Source organism: Sorex fumeus, unplaced genomic scaffold (assembly GCF_029834395.1).
Source record: "Sorex fumeus unplaced genomic scaffold, SorFum_2.1 ptg000065l, whole genome shotgun sequence".
Classification (NCBI taxonomy): domain Eukaryota; kingdom Metazoa; phylum Chordata; class Mammalia; order Eulipotyphla; family Soricidae; genus Sorex; species Sorex fumeus.
Window position 1 is genome coordinate 4,155,528 of NW_026606122.1, and position 26,553 is coordinate 4,182,080.

The 26,553-nt window shown below is 46.0% G+C and overlaps 1 protein-coding gene across 3 annotated transcripts in view; it reads right to left on the reverse strand.

The window, feature by feature from the left end:
• The window catches only part of PPP1R3F (protein phosphatase 1 regulatory subunit 3F), a 64,547-nt gene extending 38,207 nt beyond the window's left edge, over positions 1-26,340 (reverse strand). Inside the window, exons 1-5 of one of the 3 annotated variants that reach the window (XM_056128588.1) lie at positions 25,250-26,340; positions 14,497-14,552; positions 13,964-14,046; positions 9,184-9,311; positions 8,396-9,153 (exon numbers count right to left, since the gene is read on the reverse strand). In XM_056128588.1, coding sequence (XP_055984563.1) covers positions 8,396-9,153; positions 9,184-9,311; positions 13,964-14,046; positions 14,497-14,552; positions 25,250-26,274 — 2,050 coding nt within the window. In that variant the 5' untranslated portion in view covers positions 26,275-26,340. Of the gene's footprint in view, positions 1-7,449; positions 9,154-9,183; positions 9,312-13,963; positions 14,047-14,496; positions 14,553-25,249 lie in introns of those variants that run through there. The other 2 variants (XM_056128587.1, XM_056128586.1) reach the window with 2 other exon arrangements.
• Between the last annotated feature and the right edge of the window lie 213 nt (positions 26,341-26,553).

Here is a 26,553-nt window from a genome sequence, read left to right on the forward strand (position 1 = left end):
AGCAGGCATCTTCAATGCACTCCAAATGTCAATTCTGAACATTTCACCTTTAAATATGTAGTTCACTGTAAATCTGTAACTGTGTAACTGTGACTTCTCTTCAGTTTACTGACAATTTTGCTAAGATTTTTTAAAACACAAATAGACATTAAACTTGTTTTGGGTTTGGGAGAAACACCCAACTCAAGGCTTACTCCTGGTTATATGGACTGGAACCATTCCCAGCAATGATCATATGTGGTGCCAAGGATCAAACTGGGGCTGGCTGCACATAAGTCTGGCCCCAGATATCAAATTTTTTCTATCCTTTTATCTACATATTTTGAAATTTGTTGTTTTCCTCCTTTAAACTATCAACAAGGGGTGGGGTAAAGTTAATGAATACATAAATACATACATAAACTGCCAATAAGGGGCGGGGAGCTAGTACAACAGGTCAGGCACTTGCCTTGCACATAGCCAAGCCAAATGGTTCCCTGTGCCATATCACCAGCACTGCCAAAGGTGATTCCTAACCCCCAGAGTCAAGGAGATCCCTGAGCACCACCAGCTGTGGCCCAAAATAAAAGGCAAAAATAAAATGTTACCAATGGGACAAATTATGCTAACAATGCATATTTCAACAATGTAGATTTGTGGGAAAATCAACTTGGTTAATATTATACTTTTATAACTTATTGGGTTTAGACAGTACAACAGACACTAGCTTCTTAAAATGTAACTTTAGAAAATTTTGCTTGAGGAGAAGAAGCAATAGGACATTGGGTAGGGCACTTGACATGCTGTCATGCATGGGAATGACCTGGGTTCAATCTCTGGCATCCCATAATATCCCCTGAGCACTACCAGGGGTGATCCCTTAGCACAGAGCTAGGAGTAATTCCTGGGCACAACCAGGTATAACCCAAAAACCAAAAAATAAATTTTGCTTGAGGGGAGGGGGAGAGAACACAGTGTATAGGATACTTGCTTTGCATTCAGATGATGCAAGTCCAATCCCCAGTACCCCATATAGTCCTTCAAGCCCTGCCAGGAGTGCTCCCTGAGTTCAGAGTCAGGAGTAAACCCTGAGCCACACGTGTGGCCCCAAAGGGGGAAATAAATCTGAGGGGCTAGAGAGATAATACAATGGGTAAGGTGTGTGTCTTGCATACAGCTAACCCAAGTTCGATCCCTGGCACCAAATATGATCCTCTGAGCACTGTCAGGAGTGATTCACAAGCACAGAGTGAGTCAAGAATAATCCCTGAGAACTGTTGATGTACCCAAAACTTAAAAACATAAATAATTTCTTCTTCATTTGTGAAAAAGGGTCACAAATGGAGATAGTTAAGTTTAAGAAGCCTGACTAGACTATGACCTGTCAAAATTTTCTTTTTTTTTGTTTTTGGGCCACACCAAGTAGTTCTCAGGGACTATTCACAGCTCATGATTGGGGATAACTCCCTGGATTGCTTTGGGGACAATGCAGTGCAAGGGATTGTTCACAGGCCCCTGCACATAAAGCATGCACTATAGCACTTTGAGCTATCTCCCCAGCCCAAATTTTCCCTAAATTCAGATAGCTTTTGGTAAGTTATATCTCTATGGAAACTTACACATTTTGCTTTGTTTTGTTTTGTTTTATTGCCACACCTAGCAGTGCTCAGGGCTTACTTCTGGCTCTGTGCTCAAAGATCACTGCTGGCAGTGCTCAGGAGAGTATATGGGGTACCAGGCATTAAACCGGGTTGGTGATGTGCAAAACAAGTACTTTTAACCTATACTTGCTCTCTCCATCTCCAACTTGTCCATCGTATGTAAAATTTGAAACACAATCAAACATCATGGCCTCTCAGTATTGTGTATTGCAAGCCATGATGCCCAAAAGTAGAGAGAGAGAGAGAAAGAAGAAAAGTGCCTGCACAGAGGGTGGGTGTGGGAGGGGGGTGGTGGCAGGAGGGACACAGAGGATATTGATGGTGGAAAATGTACACTGGTGGAAGAATGTGTGTGTAAACATTGTATAACTGAAGCCACATCATGAAAGCTTTGTAACTATCTCATAGTGATTCAACAAAAAAACAGATTTAAAAAATATAGATGGTACTCACAAATAAAATATTCCTTATCTTTTAGATACAACTTAAAAACCAAATTAGGCCCTAATACAAAAACCAAACTTGACTCAGAAGTCTATATGCTCTGTATAAAGAGTTCAAAGATAATTTCTAGACCCATTTTCTGATCATCTGCATTGAATTATTATTAATAGACGTCTGAAGACTCTAAATGCAATAAATACAATGAAATAAAGATAAAATTGCCAATGGAGAAAATGCTCCCCCCCAAAAACTAAAATTTGAACCTTAAAATTGACATTTTAGACATTTATCAAATCATCACATCAATGGAAGGCCACAAACATATCTAAATTTTGCTATTTGACAAAGTCAGAATATCTTACTGAATTATGACATTATTCAAAGAATGCAATTCTGAACCATGTATGAAACCAAAGAGACCCTGAATAGCAAAGAAATTCTTAGCAAAAAAATGATGGATGAAAGGAGAGAGAGATCACAGGGGATTGCCCTGCCACAGAGGCAGGGGGGGATGGGGGGATGGGGGTGGGGGGGATATTATCCATGGTGGTGGAAAATGGGCATGGTGGATGGATGGGTATCTGATCATTGTATAATTGAAACCAAAGCACAAAAAATTGTAAATCTACAACTGAAAAAAAATAAAATAAAATAAAATAAAATAAAGGGGAAAAAAATGATGGATGGAGCAATAGCACAGCGGGTAGGGTGTTTGCCTTGCACAGGGCCAACCCAGGTTCGATACCCAGCATCCCATATGGTCCCCCAAGCATCACCACGAGTTAATTCCTGAGTGCATGAGCTAGGAGTAACCCCTGAGCATCTCCAGGTGTGACCCATAAAGAAATAAAAATGAAAAGACCAGAGAGATAGTACACAGGGTAGGGCACTTTGCCTTGCATACGGCTAACATGGGTTCCATCTGCGGCACGCTATATCATCCCCTGAGCACCACCAGGGGTGATCCCTGAGTGCAGAGTCAGGAGTAAGCCTTGAGCACCACTGGATGGATCCAAAAACAAACAAACAAAAAGATAAAAAGTGAAGGTATCACACAATCTTACTTCAAACCATATTTCACAGCAACACTAATTAAAAGATAAAATTTTTTAAAAAGGTACAAAAATCAATAAAGTAAAATGGAGAACCCAGAAATGAATCTATTTATAAAGAAGTCAAAACTATACAAAGAAGGGGAAAAAAGCCTCTTCAATAAACAGTGCTTGGATGCTGGATCAGAACTGAGTGTTGAAAGTAGGTAAAGGCTGGGGCTGGAGAGATAGCACAGAGGGTAGGGCATTTGCCTTGCACGCAGCCAACCCGGGTTCAATTCCCAGCATCCCATATGGTTCCCTGAGCACCGCCAGGAGTAACAACTGAGTGCAAAGCCAGGAGTAACCTCTGTGCATCACCACCAGGTGTGACCCAAAAAGCAAAAAAAAAAAAAAAGTAGGTAAAGGGGATACACATGATAACATTTCAGTATCTATATTAATACCCCAAAGAGGAGAGAGAGAGAGAGAGAGAGAGAGAGAGAGAGAGAGAGAGAGAAGAAAAGTGCCTGCCATAAAGGCAGGCTGGGGGAGAGGAGTTTGGGGGTAGTGGGAGAAAAATTAGGGACACTGGGAACATTAGTAATAGACAATGTACACTGGCAGAGGGATGGGTCTTGGAACACTGTATGACTGAAACCCAATCACAAACAGCTTTGTAATGGTCTATCTCACAGTGATTCAATTTTTAAAAATTTAATAAAAATAAAAATTTAAAAAATAAATGGTGCTGGGAAAATGGGGCTGCCAGAAGCTATTTTTTAATAAAAAAAAAGATAAAAGAAAGAAAACTTGAGATGGAGAGGAGAGTCCTTGCACACAGCCAACCCTGGTTCCATCTTCAGAACCACATGTGGACCTCCAAGCACTTCCAGGAGCAGTCCCTAAGAACAGAGTCAAGGGACTGGAGAGATAGCACAGTGGGGAGGGCGTTTGCCTTGCACGTGGCCGACCCAGGTTCGATTACCAGCATCCCTTATGGTCCCTTTAGCACCGCCAGGAGTAATTCCTGAGTGCAAAGTCAGGAGTAACCCCTGTGCATAGCCAGGTGTGACCCAAAAAGCAAAAAAAAAAAAAAAAAAAAGAACAGAGTCAAGGAATGAGCTAAGTATTAAATCCTGAGTAATTATCCTCAAAATGTAAACATAAAGAAAATTAAAAATAAATAATAATATAAAAAGAAAATTTAAAATAAACAAAATAAAGAAACTCAATTGCTATCTAACACCATAAACAAAAATTAACCGAAATGGATTAAAGACATAGATATCAGATCCAAAACCATAACATGAAAGCAAACATAGGTGATTCACTCCAGGCCTTCAACATTGGACATGTATTTTGAGACTCAATTCCAATGGCAAGAGAAAAAAAGATAATAAAATAAGTAGAACTATATAAACGCAAAAAGTTCTAAGAGAGGAAAAAAGGCTACCAAGAGAAAAAGGCAAATTATCAATTGGAAAAAATTTGCACATCATACTCTGACTAGTGGTTGATATAAAAAAATATATAAAGAACACAACTCAGTGACAAAAAAAGAAGCAATCCAATTAGAAAATGGGCAAAGATATGATTATACACTTATGAAAAACAAAAAGACAGAAAAAGCCCACAGATATGAAAAATTCTGAACATCTCATGATAAAGAAAATAAAAATAAAAGCCACATGAGATATCTATTATCTTTTGATTCAGACTAAAATACATAAAAACATTAAAACATTAGAAAGAATGTGAATGTGGAGAGACAGTTACCTCTGTTGGAGGGAATGTAAATAGGTGCAGTCCCATGAAAAACAGTTGGAGAATTGTGTTAAAAATAAAACTTGGGGGAAAATAAAATAAATAAAACATAGGGCTGGAGAGATAGTACAGAGGGTAGTGCATGCCTTGCAGTAGGTCAATCTGGGTTTGATCCCCAGAACCCCATATGGTCCCCTGAGCCCTGCCAGGAGTGATTTATAAGTATGGTAGGAGTTAAGCCCTTAGCAAAGCCAGGTGTGAAAAGGGGAATAAAAAGTGAGAATAAATGACACTGGAGCAGATAGTACAGCAAATTTCCATATAGCTGATCCAGGTTCAATCCCCGGCACCACATATTGTTCGTCCCAGCACTGCCAGGAGTGATCCTTGAGCTCAGAGCCAGGAGTAATCCCTGAGCACTGCCAGATGTATTCCCCAAAACAAAACAAACAAAAATAGAAATTGTGGAATAAACATGAACAGTATTGCAAATATTGCAAATCACTGAATCCCAATAAAAAGTAATAACAATTAAAATATGAAAGTGTGCCTTTCATCCACAAAATGGATGAATATTTAGACAATCATACTAAATGAAATGAGGAAGTAAAAGACAATTAAAAGATGATTTCACTCATATGGGGAATATAAATTATTAAAACAAACAAACTGGCAAAAAAAAACCCCAAACCTAGCCCCTAGAGTCAGGGAAAATCATTGTTTCCCAAAGGAAAAGGGAGCGGATTGGGATGAATAAAAGAGATTTTTGGTGGTGGAATGACACGGGAATTTTGGTGGTACAAGTGGTAACTATCATACACAGAGATGTGATGGTAAATCCCCAAATTGCAAAATATTGTAACCCAATGATTTTAATGGGTAAAATCCTGATTGTAAAATGTGGTTATGTTGAGTTGATTTTTGCTAGTTCTTTTCCATTTCTCCACCTCTGTAATTTTTTTCTTTTAAGTGGAATGCCCTCTCTTCCCCTTCATTACCTGGTAGATTCCTTGTCATTTTGCAAAACTCGGCTGAGAAGCCAAAGCTCCCATAGAGGCTTCCAAACTGCACTAAGCATATGCCCTGGCATTCCCACATTGGTCAGTGCCCTAACTACACTGCACAGAAATCTGTGTGTCATATGCCCACACCACCAACTGCTTTGTGAGATTCTTCCTCTGTGTCCCAAGAGCAGAAGTTGTCAGAAACACTTAAAAAACTGACCTAAGCTTCCAATCACTGAACAACTAAATTCTCTAGCTAGGGACCAAGGAATTAGCTCAAGATAATGAGCAAAGATTCTCCATCCAGGAGAGCTAAGTTCAAGGACCAACACTGCACGCAACCAATGCTAGACTAACCTCTAAGCAGACCCCAACTACTTCTAGGTGAGGCTCACCCAAAACAAAAAGTGAAAAAAAAAACAATCTGGCAAATCTCTCAATATTTCCCCCACATACACATTTTCCTCTAATTGGTTTTCAATTTTGTTTGGTCTTTGGCCATACTTGATTCTGGTACATGCTCAGGGATCATGTCTGGCAGGCTTGAGGGACCATATAGGAGACCAAGAATCAATCCCAGGTTGGCTGTGCACAAGGCACGCACCTTACCCATTGTACTATCTCTCTGGCCCCAGCTTTACTATTTTTAACATGTTTACTGAGAAGCTATTATGTGTCAAGCAATTCTAGAAGAGTAACCAGTGAGAAAGGAAAACAGAGGCCAGGGGTGGCAGTTATGGTATACTGGAAACCACGTGAAGAAAAGATGTCAAGGTCGAGATCATTATGTCAAGTGCCGATCAAGCAAAATGAGATCTCAGACTTGGTTTACTATTAATATTACAATATGAATATTATTATTGACTTACAAATTTTTGCTGAATAGTCAGACAAAATATTTGATTGAGGCTATTTCATAAAAGCATTAGATCACTGAAGAACTGCTGAAAGTTGATATAAATATTCCTTTCAAGAAGTTTTTATAAAATGAAATAAATATGTGCTTTATTTTGCTATGCAGTTTTTTATTTGCATGCATTAAATATATCTAACCTTTCTTTCAAATGCTATGTCTGTGGACAACTCTGGTCTGAATTTTTCATAGTACATTATCTCCTCTGCCTTTTTGAGGACTTCTCTTTCTTGGGGGCAGAGGGATCATCCCTGTTGGCATCAATGCTGAGTTTTTTTTCATTTCAGTAACCTTGAAACCTTGTGGTTGATATGCAACCAATATCCCCATATCCACAGCCGACCATATCTACCACTGCCACCATGTGTATGACACCAAACCCTCATGTGGCAACCATTCTTCCTTCTTCCCTGGAATAATGTAGAAAATACCAAAATATTTCTCTACACACAATGCCCCCTCCCATAAAGGGATCACGAACCAAATGACTTGGGACAATTAAAGTGACATAACACAGAGCCTCAAAGACATATTGAAGCAGCAGCAGCAGGGATGACTACATTCCACCCCCTAGCATGGACCTCCCACAACACATAAACATCCTGCACACTTGGGCCCAAACACGAGAACACTGCACAGCAAGACACATAATTTATCATAGAGCTCTATTGTGGCATATAATAATAGGTACTCTATATAAATTAAATTAAAAATAAAGCTCCAGCAGGTTGCACAGGTTGGCTGTTAATAAATATATCTCTGGGTAATTGTGCCCCAAGACCAGCTCATGACCACTCTCCCTCATCCAGAGAATTATACAAAAATAAATAGAGGCTTGGGGGAAGGGGAGAGCAGGGATGGAGGACATGCCCAGTTTCATTCTGGAAGTTCTTCTCACGCACACCGTCCACCTGACTCCTATTCCTCTCCAACAGTGGCACCACTGGGAACGCTGTACTGATGGAGAGTTCAGGGACAGGCAGTCCTCTTTCCAGTTGAGCATTTTTTGGAAACAAAATACGCTGATCCCCATTGTACAGGCCACAACCCCCCATCTAATCCCTCTGGAGGTGATACAAAGGCTGTCCCTCACCAGACCCCAGAGAGGGAAGCCTCCTATTGCTGATCCCACAAGCAGTCCCTATGAGAACCAGGCCAGAGAGAGGCACAGTGCAAGCACCAGGAGGGACATACCACTGTTCAGAGCCACAGGGACCACTACCAGCCCAGCCAGGACCCCCAAAGTCTGGGTCAAGGGTCCTCGAAGCTGGGGAGGCACAATACACACACATTCACCACGGGCTGCTGGGGTGGGAGAACTCTTGGGAGGCTCCAGGGTTGGGCCTGAACCCTCCATATCCTGGGAGCTCCCATGGGACCTGACCAAGCTGGAAGGACACACTTCAAGCCCCAGAGGACCAAGGAGGGGACGGTTTTGCCCCTGGGAGGCTGGAGCAATTAGCTCCTCACCAGATTTAGGGACCAAGCTTCCTGCTCCCTCAGTAGTAAATCCCCTCCGATCTGTCCCAGCCTCCTCTGGGGAACTAGTCACTCCAAATGTCATCCCAGGCATGTGAAAAGAGTCAGTGTTCTTACCCAACCCCTTCTGTGGCGCATCAGTGAACTGAACTTCTGTACCCAAAACCATAGGGCTGTCGCATCCCGTGCCCTCGGCCCACGGGAGCCACACATCTCCCATAGCCGCTACCATCGGATGGGCCCCAGAGAGAATTTCCGGAGGTGATTCCTTGGGGGTGTCTCCTTCGGGGCTAGAAGATATCAGGGAGAGCCCCTCTTCTCCCTCCCCCTCCTCATCAGGGTCTTCTGTGTCCTTGATGAGCTCCACACCACTCCCCAGCCGGGCGTAGTGCAAGGTGATCTCCTCCGCCAGAGCGCTGTTCAGGGCCCGCTCAGGGCCAGGCCACTTCAGGATCAAGTCGCGGTCCGTGAGGATGCCCAGGGGGTGGCTGGGGGACAATCCCCCATCGCTGGAGCCCTCCCCACAACCTCCTGCCACGGCGGCCCGTAGGCGGCTTAGGTGGGACAGGTAGAGCTGCTCCAGCTCCTGGTCAATGGTGTCCTCACCAAGCAGCTCGTCCAGCCCACTCATGACCGCCAGACCTGCAGGGGGCTCCTCCATGATGATCCCAGCTGGGGTGTCCTTCAGTCCCACTGCATTCTCGCTGGAGACTTCCCACGGGGCTGCCACCTGTTGCTGGCAGGGTTCCAGGAAAGGCCCGACTCCCCCTTCACCTGCATCTGGCCCAGAGGCCTGGTCCTTGGGAAAGCCACCCAGGCCACAGACAGAGGAGAAGGAGGAGGAGGAGGAGGAAGAGGAGGAGGAGGAGTGAGAAGAGGAGGAGGAGGAGGAGGAGGAGGAGGAGGAGGAGGAGGAGGGGAGAATCCGGATGGCTGGTGTCTGGAGGACCTCTGTGAAAGTCACAGGAGGAGCGCTTCTGGGGGTGTCATCTTCCTCTTGGGGACTGCCAGTCACTGTCACTACTTCAGACACCTGGATCCATGGGGTGGGGCAGAAGAAGAAAATAAGCAGAGGAGCAGATGGAGCAAGAAGAAACGCTGAGGGAACAGAACAATAGTGTATACAGCAGGGTGTTTGCCTGGCACTACTGCTGGAGGTAGTGCTGCTTCTAACTCTAGCACTCCGTATGTTCCCTGCAGCAAAGCCAGGAGTAATTCCTGAGTGCAGAGCCAGGAGTAATTCCTGAGCATCTCTGGCTGTTACCCAAAAGGCAAAAAAAGAGAAGAGATACTACAAACAGGTTGACAGTTCTATTGGCATTTCCAGATTAAAAATCCTTAAAGAGCCTTCTTTAAATCTCTAAATTCCAAGGATTATGTTGCCTGTTTTACACAATAAAAATATGTGAAATAAAAAGATATTTCAGATGGAATAAGAAAGATATTTGAGGGCCGGAGTGATGGTATAGCTTGCACACGATCAAACTGGGTTCAACCCCCAGCATCACATATGGTCCCCCAAGCCCTGCCAGGAATGATCACTGAGTGCAGAGCCAAGTAGTAAGCACTGTACTTTGGAGTGTGGCTCAAAAACAAAAAAAAGCAGCAGGGGGTTGTATTTCAACAACTAGTAAAGCTGAGGAATTTGGTGGGCACCAATGCAGACCATCTGCATTGTCTATAAAACATTCAGAATAGTAGGATGATTTCAGAAATTTTCTCTTATTTTTCTGAGGTATCATGATTTAGGATAATATTAACATTTTAGGTAAATGATGTGACTGCACACAACCATTACTGGAGTGCCAAAATCCCTCTAGCACTATCTTTAAGTCTTTTTCATCCTCTCCCCTCCTATTTTCTTTTTAAAAACTGTTTTTGCCCTCTCTCCTTTCTCCTTTGCCATCTTCTTTCTTTCCTCCTCTTCCTTCTTTGCCCATCCCTCTTTCCTTCTTTCCTTCTCTCTCCTGCCTTCTATCCCTCTCATTTCCCTTTTTCTCTATCTAACCTCACTCCCTCACTCTTCCTCTCCTTCATTTTCTCCTTCCTTCTCTTTCCTTCCTCTATCTTCCTTTCCCTCCTTCCTTTTTCTGCTACAGAAAAACTAAAAATAAAAAATAAATAAAATAGGGGCTGAAGTGATAGCACAGCAAGTAGGGCATTTGCATTGCACGCGGATGACCCAGGTTCAATTTCCAGCATCCCATATGGTCCCCTGAGCACCACCAGGAGTAATTCCTGAGTGCAAAGCCAGGAGTAACCCCTAAGCATTGCCAGGTGTGACCCAAAAAGCAAAAAAAATTAAATAAAATTAAAATAAATACAAACTTTTGGGGGGCAGGGAGTTAGCTCAATAGGCTAAGTGCAAGCTTTGAATGCAGGTGGCTAGGGCTGAATCCCCAGCACCAAATAAGTGCCACCATGAGCAACCCCCAATCACCAACCCAGGAATAGCCCTTACACACCACAAAGTATGGCACCCAAAACAAAAATAGAAACAAAAAAATGAAAACTGTCTTTGTACCATGGTCTTTTGATGAGGCCTACAAACTGTGAGCAATCTAGTAGCAACAAGCATACAAGTTTCCTTAAGGGAATGACCACTTCCAGGTTTGGGACAGGGAAAGTGCAAGCTGATATCTTAGATATATTGCCACGGCAGAATGTAAATGAGTACTCAGAAAATGATGAAGATGAGTCTAAAAGGCTCTGGAGCGCATGTAAATAAGCTGCTACAGGCCAGAGAGAACTCAGTTTCAGCATCAAAATAGGACTACTGATGAGTTCGGCAGTATAATGCTTGCCTCGCATGTTTGAAGTCCTAGGTTTGATCCCTGACACACCTAAAAAATGCTGTAAGTATGCCTTTCCTCTCACACAAATTCTAAGCAGCAAAATAAGTACAATAAACTGAAACTCATGAAACAGATAATGAGTTAATAATGATAAACTAAGACTGAAAACTCGTCACCTTTGGAAAAATTCCTATCTTCTGACAACTGGTAAATACATGGAAACATTAAAAGGATTCAATTACAGTACTGTAGCACTGTACTCCCATTGTTCATCAATTTGCTCGAGCGGGCACCAGTAATGTCTCCATTATGAGACTTGTTGTTACTATTTTTGACATATCGAATATGCCATGGAAAGCTTTCCAGGCTCTGCCGTGCGGGCGGGATACTCTCGGTAGCTTGCCAGGCTCTCCAAGACAGACAGAGGAATCAAACCCAGGTTGGCCATGTGCAAGACAAACGCCCTACCCACTGTGCTATCACTCCAGCCCTCAATTACATCATAAAATTAAGTATCAATAGTTATTCTTACACAAATTATATCTCAATGTAGCCCAAAAAAAGTTAATCTGAGAAAGGTTTTCTTCAAAGAATTCCAGCTAGAAAGAGGCTGGAGCAATTGTACAGTAGGGAGGGCATCTACCTTACATGCAGCTGACCAGGGTTCAATCCCAAGCATCTCATATGCTCCCCTAAGATCAGCCAGAATTAATTCCTGAACAGGAGTAAATTCTGAGTATCACCAAGTGTGACCCAAAACCAAAACAAACAAGAATGGGGCCACGGGGGCAGCAACAGTATAGTGGGTAAGGGTCTACCGTGCACATGGCCAACGCAAGTTCCATCTGTGGCATCCCATTGGTCCCCCAAGCACAGCCAGGAGTAATGCCTAAGCACAGAGCCAGAGTACCCATTGAGCAATACCAGGTGTGGACAAAAAAACAAAATAAAACAAAAATAATATTTCCAGCCCAGAGTTAAGCGTGTTGTGACCCAGGAGGGGATGTGCCTTGGGGATGTGCTTTGCATGTGTTATGATCCTAGCTCCATCCCTAGGAAAAAATAACACATAAAATAAAGTATTCCAGCTAATCAAATGAAGAAGGAATAAGAGAATTAAACGGAATCCATTATATTTAAGTTAACTGAATAGATCATATTAAATTTCTGCAATAAAAGAAAGGGTGAATAAATTAAAAACAGCCAATTTAATGGAATAAAAAATTAGTAAAAATAGAGTAAGAAACATGTTTCCAAGTGGATACAAACAGTCAAATCTAGATTAAGGGAAATTTTATGAGACCAACAAGGTTTCTTCAATTAACTTGCAAGTAAAGTGGGGGAGATGTTTTTAGATCTAAAAAACTAAGCAAACAAATGCAATGTGCTGCGTTTGTTTGAATTGTGTATACTGAAAAATAAGGAAACCTGCGAGCTGACTCAATATTTGACACTATTAAAGAATTATTTTTAATTGAAATATGATGATTGCACCGTGGGGCTTGCGGTTGGGGTTTTTTGGGGGTGAGGGGCACAACTGGTGGTGCTCAGAGCTTACTTCTGTCTCTGCACTCAGGGGACTGGGAGGAGTGCCAGGAATCAAACTCTGGTTTTCCATGTGCAAGGTAAGTGCCATACCCATTGTACTATCTCTCAGGCCCCAGCACTATAGGGTTTTGTTTTTTTATTGTGTTTTTTAAACAGTACTGAGCTACACATTCAAGTATAAATGGGTGGGATAATGTATGGATTTTACTCCAACATAACTGCATGGGGAATGGGAAGGAGGATGGAGACACAGCAAAAGCAGGAATGGATATGGGTAGAAATGCATTAAAGCCAAGTGATGGACTGATGTGGGTTCACTCTACCCATTTCCTTACTTATATGTGTTTGAAAAATTCTAACAAAAAGTTAAAGCCCACACATTACCACATGTCTCCAGAATATCTCTACCTTTCTGTCAACACTAGCACCCTGGCCTATACTGCCACAGCAGCTTCCCCCGCAGGATGTCCTTACTTCCACCCTCACCTCTGAGTCTATTTCCTCACAGTAACCAGTGGGTGTCTGCTAGAGCCTAAATCAGAGCAGGACCATCCTCTCCTTACTGCCCTCTCTTCCCCCTTCCTCCTATCACATAAGGTACAATATGTCCCCAAAAAACTCTCCTACCTCACTCACTTCAGTCCCTCTCCCCCACCCTCTACTGACTGCTTTGCTCTTCACACACCTTTGTCTGCCCAGAGACTTTGCACTTGCCTGGTATGTTCTTTCTGTAGTTTCCCACGTGACTCAATCTCTCTACTTCTTCAGATATTTGCTTCGGTCTCATTTTTCTCTAAGGCCTTCCCTAGCCACCTAGCGAACTGCAAATACCTCTCGCCCCCCCCCCATTCCCTAGCCCTTTTTTTCCCCTAGTGTTCATTATTGATCACCTAAAATGCCATGGATTTTAACTCTTACTCTGTTGTAGTGTGTCTCTTGCCACTCAAATGTCACCTCCCTGAAGCAGTACTCGGGGGTCACTCCTAGCTGGGTCAAACCCAGATCTTCCAAATGCAAGGCATGTGCCCTCTGAGTCATCTCTCTAACTCAAGACTGCATTTTTGGCCACAACTATTTGACAAGCAGGGAACGTTGCTTTCCCCAGCATTCATAAGTGTCTTGAATGAAGCAACCTCCTAAAAATATTTTCTAAATATTTATAAATGATATGTTTCACATCCAGGTGGAAAATGCATTCTCTCCTCCCCCATTAGGTCCTCCTTTGGAAACCCTCCCCTCTGTCTGAGGGAGGACTCAGAACAAGGGTCAAGAAGAAGGACCCACACCCACTCCACAGTCTGCCGTCAGGCTGTATGTGCAGAGGCTGCCAAAGCCTGCTTACCTGAAGTGTCATCTGGGGCCATGGACGGAGAGGGGTAGGGGCCACCAAGGGACCCACTGTCTCCTGGACATCAGAACACCCTGCTGGAAGAAAAGAAGGGCAGCAATGGGGTAAGGAAATGGACACATACACCTAGTTTGCTTAAGAAAATCTGTTCTTGGGCCGAAGCAATAGTACAGTGGATAGGGCACTTGCCTTGCATGCAGCCAACTTAGATTCAATCCCTGGCATCCCACATGGTCCCAATGAGACCCACCAGGAGTGATGCCTGAGCACAGAGCCAAGAGTAAGCCCTGAGCACCCCCCGGATATGTCCTCAAAACAAAAACCAAAACAACTGTCAGCCATGCCTCTGAAACTTCTCTGACAGTCTGAAGCAGAGTTCCTGGATGGAAAGAGAAATAGGAAGGGATCCAGAGAGACAGCTGAATGGGCTGGAGCACATCAGGAATCCCAGAAAAGAGAGAGTGAAAGACAGTGAAAGATATGGTATATGTAAGCAGAACACCCACAGAAGCCTGCTAACTTCTTACCCACAGGAAGGGTGTTATCATCCAAGTTCCTCATCCTCAGCTCTTCCTCTTGAGGTCTGTGGGGCACAAGAGAGAAGGTTTGCATCTGACACACTGAGGCCATTTCTATCATCCATTGGCCCCTTCCCCTGCCTCTTTGTTGGCCCACCCTCACCTGTCAATTGCTTTTTCTCTTCTGCTACCCCTTTCTATCCTAACTATGAAAGCCCTTCACAGTAATGGAAGAAAACTGAGAAAATACAGGAAAGCCTAGAGAAGTCGGAAAACAATCACACATCAGCCAGGTAGTCTACACTGATTTAGATTTTACTGAGTTTCACAGCTGGTGCTGTCCAATTCCCAAGCGGCAGCAGCCTCATCCCACTCATTTGTAAGTTTTTTTTTTTGTTCATTTTTGGGGTAGTTCTGGGCCATACCTGTCAGTGCTCAGGGCTTACCATAAGGGGTTCCAGGGATAGAACCCTGGTCAGTCGCATGCAAGGCAAGCATCTTCCCCACTGTAGTATTTGCTCTGGCCCTCATTTGGAAACTTGGGAAATGGCTGATTACCACTTAGCGCATACAGACACAGCATAAACTACACAGCCACCCTATTGCTACTGAGCAGTTAGGTGGCTCCCTTCAATGGGCTTTTCACACAGTATAATCAGCAGACACTACTGGATACAACTTTCTGAAGGTTTGAGATCACTTCTTTGGGGTATATGCCTGGCCATGGAGGAAACTACCTTTTCCAAGAAAGGACAGGTGAGGACTGTGGAAAACAGGAAGCAACAAAGCGGAGGGAGGGAGGAAGGAGAATGGGAAGGGCGTCAGCAGAAAAAAGGAAGCAACTTGGTGTCAGAGACTTGGGTCTCTCCGTCCAGCCCCACAACAGCCTGGCAGGTCACCTAAACTCTCTGAACCTCACCTCCTCACCTGAAAACAAATCACGGGAAAACAGGGTGTTGACACCAAGAACAGGGCAGGCAAGAGAAATGAAGCCACCACACCAGACACCAGAGGTCGGCACACAGCAGAAGCTGAACCAACCGTATCTATTGTTCTTGTTCTTCCTTTTCCAGGCAAGTCAAACTCCATGTCTGTCTGAGGGGCCTAAGTGCATTTTAGCCACATCCTTCCAGGGGCGGGGTCATGGGTTGCATGAAGAAATCCCTGTGCTCACACTTACAAATGAGTATTAAATGTTCACAAATTAAGACAAATGAGGACAGCATTAATTAAAGAATTTTCAGGGACCTGAGAACATCTAAGAGCAACTGCTCAGGCCATTTACTTCCTTGCATGTAACATGATAATGTTGACTTTGCTAGGAATGGTTGCAACTTTTAAAAAATCCTTTTTTTGCCAGAAACAGATTATCACTAGCTGACCTGAATCTAGTATATTTGCCATGGAGCCAGGCCATTCTAAGTGGGTCACATATATTAATTTAATCCTCATGACAACCCTATGATACATACTTATAATCCTCCAAAGCGGGCAGTAATTACTTATCCTTATCTTACAGATGATTAAATGAAAGCCAAATAAATGGTTCACGGTCAGGCAACAAGGATCTAAGTACCTGCCTGTGCTCTTAACCAATTAGTTGCTGCTTTTTTGACAGGGAAGCTGGCTCTCAAGCCTTGTCCAGAGAAGGTGTCAGTAATAGATGAGAAAACCCTCACACCTCCCGCACTTGGGCTTGCCTTTGACCCTGCCGTTTGCCACTTAATCCTTCACAGTGTTCCTGATAGGGATTATGACTTGGAGGACAAACAATTAGAAGGCCATCAGACACAGAGGTGGCTGCAGGAACTGCCTTTTTAGCTCCTGCAAGGAGAAAGCTTGCATCATGTACATAGATCGAGAGCCTGGAAGCTATGGAAGGAATTTTCTATATAGCTTCAGGAGCTAGACCTCAGACATCCCACCAGAGATCTGAGTCCAAATACAACAGAATCTGGAATGGCCAAGGCTGTTAGCTCCACTTTCATTACTGCGAGTCAGAAGGACAAAGGGGGATGCAGAACAGACCAGGTGGTCTTGCACCAGCCCCCTCAGAGGTTCAAGTCCAGGGCTGATTCATAGCCCAACACAATACTTGCTGACTTCTTTTGCTGCTATCGTACCTTTATTTTTTTATCATTCTGACAGCAATTTACTGGTAACAGGCAATATAAAATAAATTATTGTGAGCCTGCTATGGGGTTAGGCTTGAGGGAAAACTGGAGACAATGGTGGAGGGAAGGAGATAGTGGTGGTGGGATTGGGGTCAGATATTGAATGCCTGTAACAGATCATCATGAACAACTTCGTAAACTACAGTGGTTAAAGTGGAGGTGGGGAGAGAAATCATCATCTTCCTAAGACATCCTTTAAAAAGCCTCTTCAAGAAGACCCCCAGAATGGTAATCTCCCTCCCTCCCCAGGACAGGCCTAGGTAAGCAGTCCCCTAGCACTACGGCCAATGCCAAAATGTCCCACAAGCAGGCTTTTTTTTATTGCTTTTGGGATCACACCCAGTGAAGCTCAGGGATTACTCCTGGCAGTACTCGGGTGATCCTGTGAGATGCTAAGGATCAAACCCAAGTTGGCTGCATGCAAGGCAAATACCCTACCTGCTGTATTATTGCTCCGGCCCCACAAACAGACTTTTAGAAGCCACCTGAGTTCTAGATGGGAAGGGGAAAGGGAATTCGAGACACAGCCAACAAGCAGGAACAGAATGACACAGCTCAGTTGAGGGAAGAAAAACAAATACAAAATAAATAAATCCCCCAGCCTCCAGAACATCTTCTCTGCCACCAAGAAGAGTACAAAGCAGAAAAATGCCAAAACTAGGTCAAGCAATTTGGCCAATTGCAAGATCAATGAAGTCAGCAGATATTACAGGTCACTCTCTCTACCACCTCTTCCCAAGTCAGAGATAAAAAGGAGGCAGCACATACACTAATTGTTTACCTCCATCAACGTGGGCCCTTTGCCCAGATATATATCAAGTTTTTTGCGAAGCTTCACACATCCTTCAAAGTAACACCATTCCATTTTTATAAATGTGGAAACTGAGGTTCACTTTTGATCCGCTATTCACCACACTGAAAACATTCCAAAGGTACTATTTTTAGGGAAACAGTCAAACCTATGGTCTTAAGAGAAAACAAAGCTAAATATCCCTGGACTGTCCCATTCAAATGTTTAATATTTTTAACATAAAATAAATAACATATTTTCCATTTTTAATATTTTTAAACATTCAAAGGGCAGCTAAGACTTAAATCGGAAGGAGACTGTTGAGGGAAATGGAGTCCAAAATGTATACTGACTCACTGATCAGTAACAAGAAGAGAGGTTCTTAGAAAAAATGGGGAGAAATATTAAGAACAAAACTGTGCCACCAGTGAACTAATTTTCGAGAAGGAAACCTGATCGTTGGACACCAACCCCATAAATGCCATGTGGTTTATCTGCTCAATGGCAATGTGCAGGAATACAGAGAATACATACCTGGGCATACTGAGGTGCACACCCTTTGCATGCCTGTAAGAATTCATTGGTGATGGTGCCCAGAAGGGGCCAGGTCTACACACAACACACAACACACACACACATCCTCCAGGTGTGTAAATTCCTCCTGCTACCAGGAAGTTCAAAGCTGCTGACTTCAGGCAGCACTCAGAAGATGGTGGGGAGGGTTCAGAAAGTGGGGCATCATCAAGACAGAACAAGGGTGATTGGCTAGTCAGTCAGCAAGAGCTGCCAATCCCACGAAGAGCAGTCAACTGCCCAGGAAGCCACATTTCTATGAGCACCCCAATGCTCTTGTTTTTGAAGAACTTGACCAGCCCCAACATGGGTCATGTGTCAAAGTCCAAAGGGAAGTCTGGCAGACCCTGAAGATGGTGCCAACTTTCTAGGGGCCCAGTGGCTTCAGAAACCTGCCCCCGTGGTGGATGGAAACCTGATTAGTCTGTGCCATCTACTTTTGACAAAGATCAAGGTCTGAAAAGGCTTGTTCTGTGGAGCAGTGCTCAGCTTTCCTTAGAGGAAGTCTCTGCCAAATGTCAACCTAGTAAAGACCCCCAATCTCCTGCACTGGGGTGAGGGGTTTTCTGTGTATTGACCTTTTCCAGCAGTGACTTCATTCTTTTAGCTATGATCCACAGTAAGAAGCACAACTGATAATAAGCACACAGTATAACCATACCAGTGTCAATATACATATACAAATGTTTGCTCTTTGAATGAAATGACACTTACCTTGACTATGTGTTGTGATGTATTTATTTTCTATGCTCTTCCCTTTTCTTTGCAACATGTGTGCTGGAATCCAGTCAATTGATTTCACATCTCAATAAAATCACGACACGTAATTTCAAGTAACCCCAGCTCTGTCACCTACCAGCTATGTGACCTAGAGCAAGTTAATTAACCTCTCCAGGCCTGCCTGCCTCCTCATCTGTAAAAAGGGTGTAATGGTGATACCTACCTCAGAGAGCAATGAGGTAATATCTGAGAATCATTTATAAAATGATTAACAGACTACTCCTCTCCAGGTGTCAACTGAAGTATACTGAGGCGCTGAAAAGGAAACCAGCACACCCTGCGTTATCCAGAGTGGCAGGACAGTTAAGAATTGGGCATGAAGGCTGGAAATCTAGGACTGCAGGCAAAGTACCTGCTTTGCACATGGCTGACTTGGGTTCAAATATGGCCCCCGAGCAAGAGCAACACTAGTAGTGACCCCTGAGTACAGAGCCAGGAATAAATCCTGAGCACTGCAGTCATGTTGCCCCTCCAAAAAACCAAAACAGACAAACAAAAAACCCCAAAGAACCAGGCATGAGAGCAGGGCTACCCAGCTCAGATCCCAGCAGTCACTTTCATAGCAGGCAGCTACATGCCTATATCCTTCCCCTTGCTGGCCAGCCATTCATACGTGGAACAGAAGAGGCTTACTATCACACTATTCTCATTCTCCAGACAATGAAGATGACTCCTAGCCCAGCCTGTTTCAACTTGGATGATTCTGATTTCATCTATCACTGCTAACCCAGACAGCAAGTTGTGTCCCCATCCATTCATTCAGCTACAGATAGATACACTTAAAAATCAAGGTCTTCAAGTGAGTCAGCCCAGTGACCAACCCCAGACATGATAGTGAGCAAACCTGACTAGAAAGCTGACAATTTAGTGTGGAGAAAAGACATTTAAGAAAACACTCACACTCATTCTTTCAACAAACATTTATTGAGCGCCCATTAATGGCAGACTTGGTGGCAGTCCCTGCAGGAATACAGTGGTGAACACAAGCAGACCATGTGACCTACCCCACATGGAGCTTACAGTCTAACAGGGGAGCGGGGGAAGAGGGAGAGTGGTCAGTTGATAATCTCCTAGTGAAGGGCTAACTACAAAGTGCAGTCAGTGCTTTCAGAAGACGAAAACAGAACCTAAAACAAGGGGCTCAGGTCAGGACTTACAGGGTCAGGGATGGTTTATGATGCCTAAAAGGCAACTGAGAGATACAGGGGAGTATGAGACTGCTTAGAATACTGGGGGCACTGACGAATTCAGTTGTGAGTAAAGATTGCTTGCAGCATCATTGGGACATGGCCAAATAAAAACTTCAAGTTTGGAACCGGACGCTGAAGGGAAGGGCAAGGAGAGAGAAGGGCCAGAGCTAACAGGGCAAAAGGCTGATCCTGGCCCCAAGGCAAGGGAAGAAAGAAAGTAGGAATGTTCAACCTTCAAAAAGAAAAACGAACCAAAAAAAAACATGTATGAAGGGCTGAAGAGAGAGCACAGTGGGTAAGGCCCTTGCCTCACACCTTGCTGACCACAGGTTTGATCCCCAGCACCCAGAATGGTCCCAGAATCATCAGGAGTGATTCCTGAGCACTGATGGGTGTGACACAACATTCCCCCAGAAAGAAAACCACCTATGGAATCTAGAAGGTGAAGGGTCAAAGCAAGTAGAGACAAGTCTTGGCGGGAGGAGGCCAGTTTACAAAGAAGATGAAGAGGGCGACTGGGGCTGACTGGGAGCAGTAGAAACAGAAAGCAGGGTGGAAGGAAAGAGTTTTGAAACCAGATCCTCCAGAGTGCAAAAAGGCCAACAGAGGATTAAGTGAGGACAGCAGTTACAAAGCTGCCCAGGAGAAGGGGAACTGAGTATTTGCAAAACTGGAACAACGGATCAAAAATGAAACCCAGAGCACAAGTGGGGAAACTGGCCTGCTGGATGCAATGGGCTTCCTCCTCCCTTGTAACACGAAGGAGGGAAATCAGTCTGCAGGCTCGGGGGCTGCAAGCTGTGGGGAGTTCCAATCTTAGGACTTCTAGTTGATCGTTCGAAGCAGGAAATAAGTCTGAAGATAAAGAACATTTGAGTCACACCAGGGGGAGACAAACAAGTGGGTCGCAAAAACGAAGAATGGGGTAAAATACAAACCAGCTCTTGTGGCACCGCTCACCTGCTCATCTCTGTGATGTTCTCACGTGGAAGGTAACTCTAAAGATCAGGGCTACAAGACCCCAGAGCCTGAGGAAACTGGGCTGGACGGGCCTGCCCGAGGAAGCGCACCGACAGCTGAAGGATCAAAATGAGAAGACAGCAAGGGGCGCAGGGACCTACATTCCAGGTGAGGGAAACACCACAAAGGCCCTAAGGTGCCAAGAGGCAAAAGTACTTTGGAAATACATGGATATAGGCACCCAGAAGCCAGAGAACAGGGAGAAGGGAGAGTGAGTGCTGTAAAAACTAGATTGAATGACATGTCTGAAGGCCATTAAGAGATTTCCTTGTCTTTCAGGAGGAAAAGGACACTAGAGAAGGATGTTAAGGCAAGGCAGATCAGAAGGGCTCCTCCAGACACCAGCCCTGGGGCTTTGAACTCTCAGAATCTCCACTTATTCACCCAGGAGAAAGGGGACAAAAACTTTTCACAGGAAATATCACTAGGACCAGATGACAGAAGGCAAACAAATACTCAATAAATGTCACTGCACGGAACAAGGTGTATGCCAGGTGTCTTATAAGCAGCCTTCTGTACCTGACCATGCCAACCACATACCTCATAGCATCTTAGCACCAGTCCCAGGCCCTTTCCCTGCTGGAGTCTAACACTGTGCCCTGTACACAGTTCAATACTCAGTAAAATGCTCACGGACAATGCATCTCCAAAACCTAGGGGATTCTCAAAGCCTGGTTCGGCAACCCAGCCTCTGCTGACCCTGAGCCGTAGCCAGTGTATACGACAGACCTTTGCCATGCCTCCACCTGATGAGGCTGCACCCACCACGGAGAGGGCCCACAATCAGCACTTCCCAAATAGGTGCCCTCTCCCGCGGGGCTCCAGAAGGTTAAGGCCTGCCACGGTTTCTCCACAGGGCTGGGTTGCAAGGGGGCAGCTGTTCTTCAATAGCACTCCAAGTCACCAGCAGCACACAGGATTTAAAACAAAAAATAAGCTGAAATGTACTCACCAAGAAAGCCACTGACCTACAAAGAAAATCTTATCGCTGATCTTGCAATGAGCGCCAACCTCCCCTTTGCAAGAACTGAGATCAGAAGATAAGGAAGCTATCAAAAAGCCATCTGCCCACTTAAAATAATATCACAAGTCATGTTAGGAACCACAGACCTAGGGCCAGATACCAAAACAATTGTCTGAACAAGCTGCTTCAATTTCTCCTTAAAACCGCCCATGCGTTTTAAAAGAAAAACACCCTCTCCACCCACCTTGGCCCTGCAAGTTTTCTGATTTCTCTGTACCCTTCCTTTCACACCCTTTAGAATGACCAACTCCATTACCAAACTGTCACGCCTTACAGAAGGGCTCCCGTGACAGTCACCAGAGATGGCAACTTGGGATAAGTGACAGAAACAAACACAAATCTGAGACCTTGGAATCCCTTGGTTACCTTGGATACCTTGGTCTGGGGTCGTGGTCACACGAAGGACATATATATGTAAAAACCCACTGTACCCCACACTTATGATCCATATATTTTATGCAGCTATACTCAAAAAGGAGGGATAAAAAGGACAGGAGGAGGACCAAGTTATATGGTGGGTAGCATGTTTGCCTTGAACACTGATGACCTGGGTTCAATCCCCAGTACCCCATATGGTCCCACGAGACTGCCAGTAATGATCCCTGAGCACAGAATCAGGTGTAAGCCCTGAACATCACTGGCTATGGCCCCAAGACCAAAAAAAAAGGTAAAAGAAGAATAGGACATGCTGGATACACCAGAAGTAAAATAATGAATTTTCCTAAATCCTGCTGGGCCTTCAAAAGGCACAGTTGTTTTTTTGTTTGTTTGATTTTAAAGAAATCCCATCTCCTGCACCACCCAGAGGTGACCCAGGTATCTAATCCTCTAGTCCTTGCATTGCACCTACGGAATGACTGCTTGAGAATTGAAGGTTCTCTTGAGCCCTGTCTAGGACACCCGCAAATTAGAAAAAAAAAAGTTTAATTCCCAGGGCAAGGACACTGGAGAGATAATACAGTAGCTAGGGTGCATACTTTGCATGAGGCCAACCGGGGTTCGATACCTCACTCCCCACATGATACCCCAAGCCCTGCCACAAGTGATCCCTAAGCACAAACCCAGAAGTAGCCCTGAGCCCCAACAGGTATGCTCACAAAACAAACAAAAAACACCCTCAATTGACTGAAGTGAATGTTCTGCATGCAGGAGCCCAGGTTTTGATCCCTGGCACCACATAAGCACCCAAGCACCACCAGGAGAGACCCCCAAACACTGAGCTGGAAGTATCTTTGGTCAGGTGTGGTCTCCAAACAAAGTCCCTACCCAGCATTTCCTCCCTGGCCTTGGCCTTCAAGCTGAGTTAGCTTAGGCAGGCAGGCCAAATTCTGAGTCACCTCAGTCTCCCCTCTATTAAACAGGCCTGAGCACAGACAGCATCTACATCACACAGCATGCACAGGACTCAGAAGCAAACCAATTTGAATGCCTTAGCAGAGAGAAAAGTAAATTCTGGCTGCTGTTTCCTTTCACAACTGCCACCAAGCTTCAGCTGCCTTGCCCGTGTTTGCAGCACTCAATCTCACCAAGTGGTTATTTCCCTTTAGCAGATGAGAAAACTGAGGCTGACCTGGGGAGACAAAGCCGTATGTCTTACGAGGAGCGGAGCAGAATTTGAAAAGAGAATCCAAGGAACTGCTACACAAGAGACCCAGAAGAGGGATTCTGGCTAATGCTAGCTGCCACAGCTACGGCACATCTACTCATCGCTAAAGTGAGGGCAGAAGTTACCTGTCTTTACAGAGGGAACATAGGCACAGTGCAGTAAAGTTGGCCAAGATCACCGGGTCTATAGATGATAGGACTCAGATTAGAGTCCAGGCACTCTGAGATCAGAATGCACACTCGTAATGCTAAAAGGAAAGCCATTCTGCCCACCTCCCTGCTCCTAAGTCTTCTAGTTAATCTAGGGCTCACAGATGGTTGTGTGCCTCTACGCTCACCTAGCCAGGCATTTCTGCCCCCTCCCCTTTCCCACCCCTCCAAGTTCCAACCCACATCTCCTGAGCAGCTCAAAGCCTAAGGTCTTGCCAGGACCACAAACACCTTGCAGATGATTCTTATCAAGCATATACAAAGTCCAAAAACATGTTCCAAGTCCCAGTCCTCCCAGGAGCAGAGAAACATATGCATTTCCCCTACACACTGAGAGAGACTTGATTTCTCCCAGACTAGCCTCTGGTGAGCTGCCCCCAAAGAATCCAGACTAATTGCAACCTTGAGAGAACTCAGCTTGAGAACCAAACCCTAGAAGAGTGTAAATTGGGACGACACAAAGGCCCTGAGCCACAAGTGCTGCTGCAAAACGATTGTCTCTATCAGAACCACTGTTTCCCTGGGAGCCCAAGGACTCAGATCCTCCACTTTGCAGGCTGCACACTCCATCAGCATCTAACAGTAAAGAGAGTGCACAGACTTCAAAGGCAGACATAGCTTAATTGCCAAGCCAGGCTTCATCACTTCCTCAACCAGTTTCATCCTCTGGAGTCATGCCCTGCTGAAATAAGATTTCCCTGCCTTCTACAGGCCAGATCCTGGGTCCAATCTGCCTTACTGCCCTTCTCTCCGGCTCCAACATACCTTCCCATCAGTCACATCAAGGTTATTCCAACCTCAGAACTTCAGTTCTCCTGGGTTCTGCCTGCCTAGAAAAACCCTGGCTCCTGTGATTATGCATAACTGTCCTCGATTTATCACTGAGGACTCAGTTTAAAAGGACACCTCCTCCAAGAAGTCCTTCTGGGTTCCTTTGCCAACTCTCCCCCAAAACCAGTATCTGTGCATAATTCTTACCATCATCTGAAGCCTTCTCCCTCAAAGACCGACCCTGAACAACCTATTTCCAGCAGCTACTCCCTCCTCAAACTATGGCCTTATTTGATTTCATTTTCCTCTTCACCACTAACCTGTCCTACTTAAAGATTACATCTGCTGGCTTGTTTCTCCAAACTGTCTCCTACACGAGGAGCCTGTATGGTCCTGGCGGGCAAGGAAGATGTCTGTCTGGTTCAGGGCTTTACTGTGGAGCTCAGTGAACAAAGGCAACCCCAGGCATTAAAACATAACCTAGCACAGGTCTCAGCTCCGTGACTAGACTTTGCCCTCCTCCCTAGCCTGATGACCAGGCCTGGGTGCTTCCTGGGTCGGGATGCTTCGGCCTCTCCCCTAGCCACAGCCCTGGATTGGTGGAGGTGGCGCTGGTAGACATTACCTGCGCCTCACTGGCTTCATGCAGCTCTTCAGCTGCTTGGCCTCAGCCTCCACTGGACCCTGGCACTCGGGCTGTGGCTCCAGCTGCTGCAGCTGCTGCTGCTGCTGCTGCTGCTGCTGCTGCTGCCGCAGCAGCCCTTCGGCATCAGTGGGTGTGGGAGCGGGTGCAATCCGAAGCAGGACTGTATAGTTTCGGCCGTGGTTGTTGGCCCAGAACGTGCCCTCGGGGGTCTCATAGCGTACCACGAAGTCCAGGCGTGCCCCATCGCCCGCGCCCTCAGCAAAGGGCAGCTGGAAGGCAAAGCGGTCAGTGCGGCCGCCGTCGTCGGGTGAGGAGGCGGCCGCCTGGCCAGGCCGGAGGCCAAGCCCCGGTTCCAGGACCGGATCGCCTGCTCCAGGTCCTCCTGCTCCTGCCCCTGGAGGGCTGCGCGGGACGTAGCGCGCTGGGTGGTCGCAGAAGGAAGCCCAGCCGTCGTGCGAGGCCCGCACGTGCACCGCCTTCTCGAAGGAGCGGTTCAGCACGCGCACCAACCCGCGCAGTACCGGCGGCCGCCCCCCAGGCACCCACACCCCGGCACCCCCGGGGACCGCGCCGTGAGGCGGCAGCAGCGCCTCCAGCTCCACCATGACGCGCCCCAAGCGCTCCAGGCGGCCAGGCGCAGGCGGCAGCGAAAATGTGGGCACCAGGTAAAACCCCCCTCCAGCGGGCACGGGGCACAGCGTCGAGGGCTCGGAGCAAGCCTCCTCTTCCTCCTCCCTTTCATCCCCATCCTCGCCATCGTCGTCCTCATCCGCCCCGCCGCCATCGCCATCTTGCCCGGCCGCCGCCGCCATCTTGCCCGCCCCGGGCCCGCCCCACGGCCGGTAGCAGCGCAGCTGCGCCAGCGGCAGCCCCAGGGCCTCGTCGGCGAAGAGCACCCTCCGCGGGGCCACCGCTACCTCGACTGAGGTGCGGGGCTCGCCTGCGGCCGGCGAGGGGGGCGCGGGAGGCCGCAGCGGGGGCTCCACAGGGGCCGTGCGCGCCATATCGGCGGCGGCGGCGGCGGCGGCGAAGGCACCGACGGCACCGGCGGCGGGACCGGCGGGGGCAGGGCTTGAAGGGGCAGGCAGCCAATGGGAAGGCCGGGGCGAGGGGGACGGCTCGCAAGGGGCGAAGGCGGCGAAATGAAGAGCGATAGAGCAGCGAGCCAGTGGAGGGCCGCGCACGGGTGACGTGGACGCGAATCGGGAGCCGAAGAAACACGAAGCCAATGGGGATGCTTGAGAATGGGCGGCGCGGGAGGTGGGATGATCGGGAATCAATGG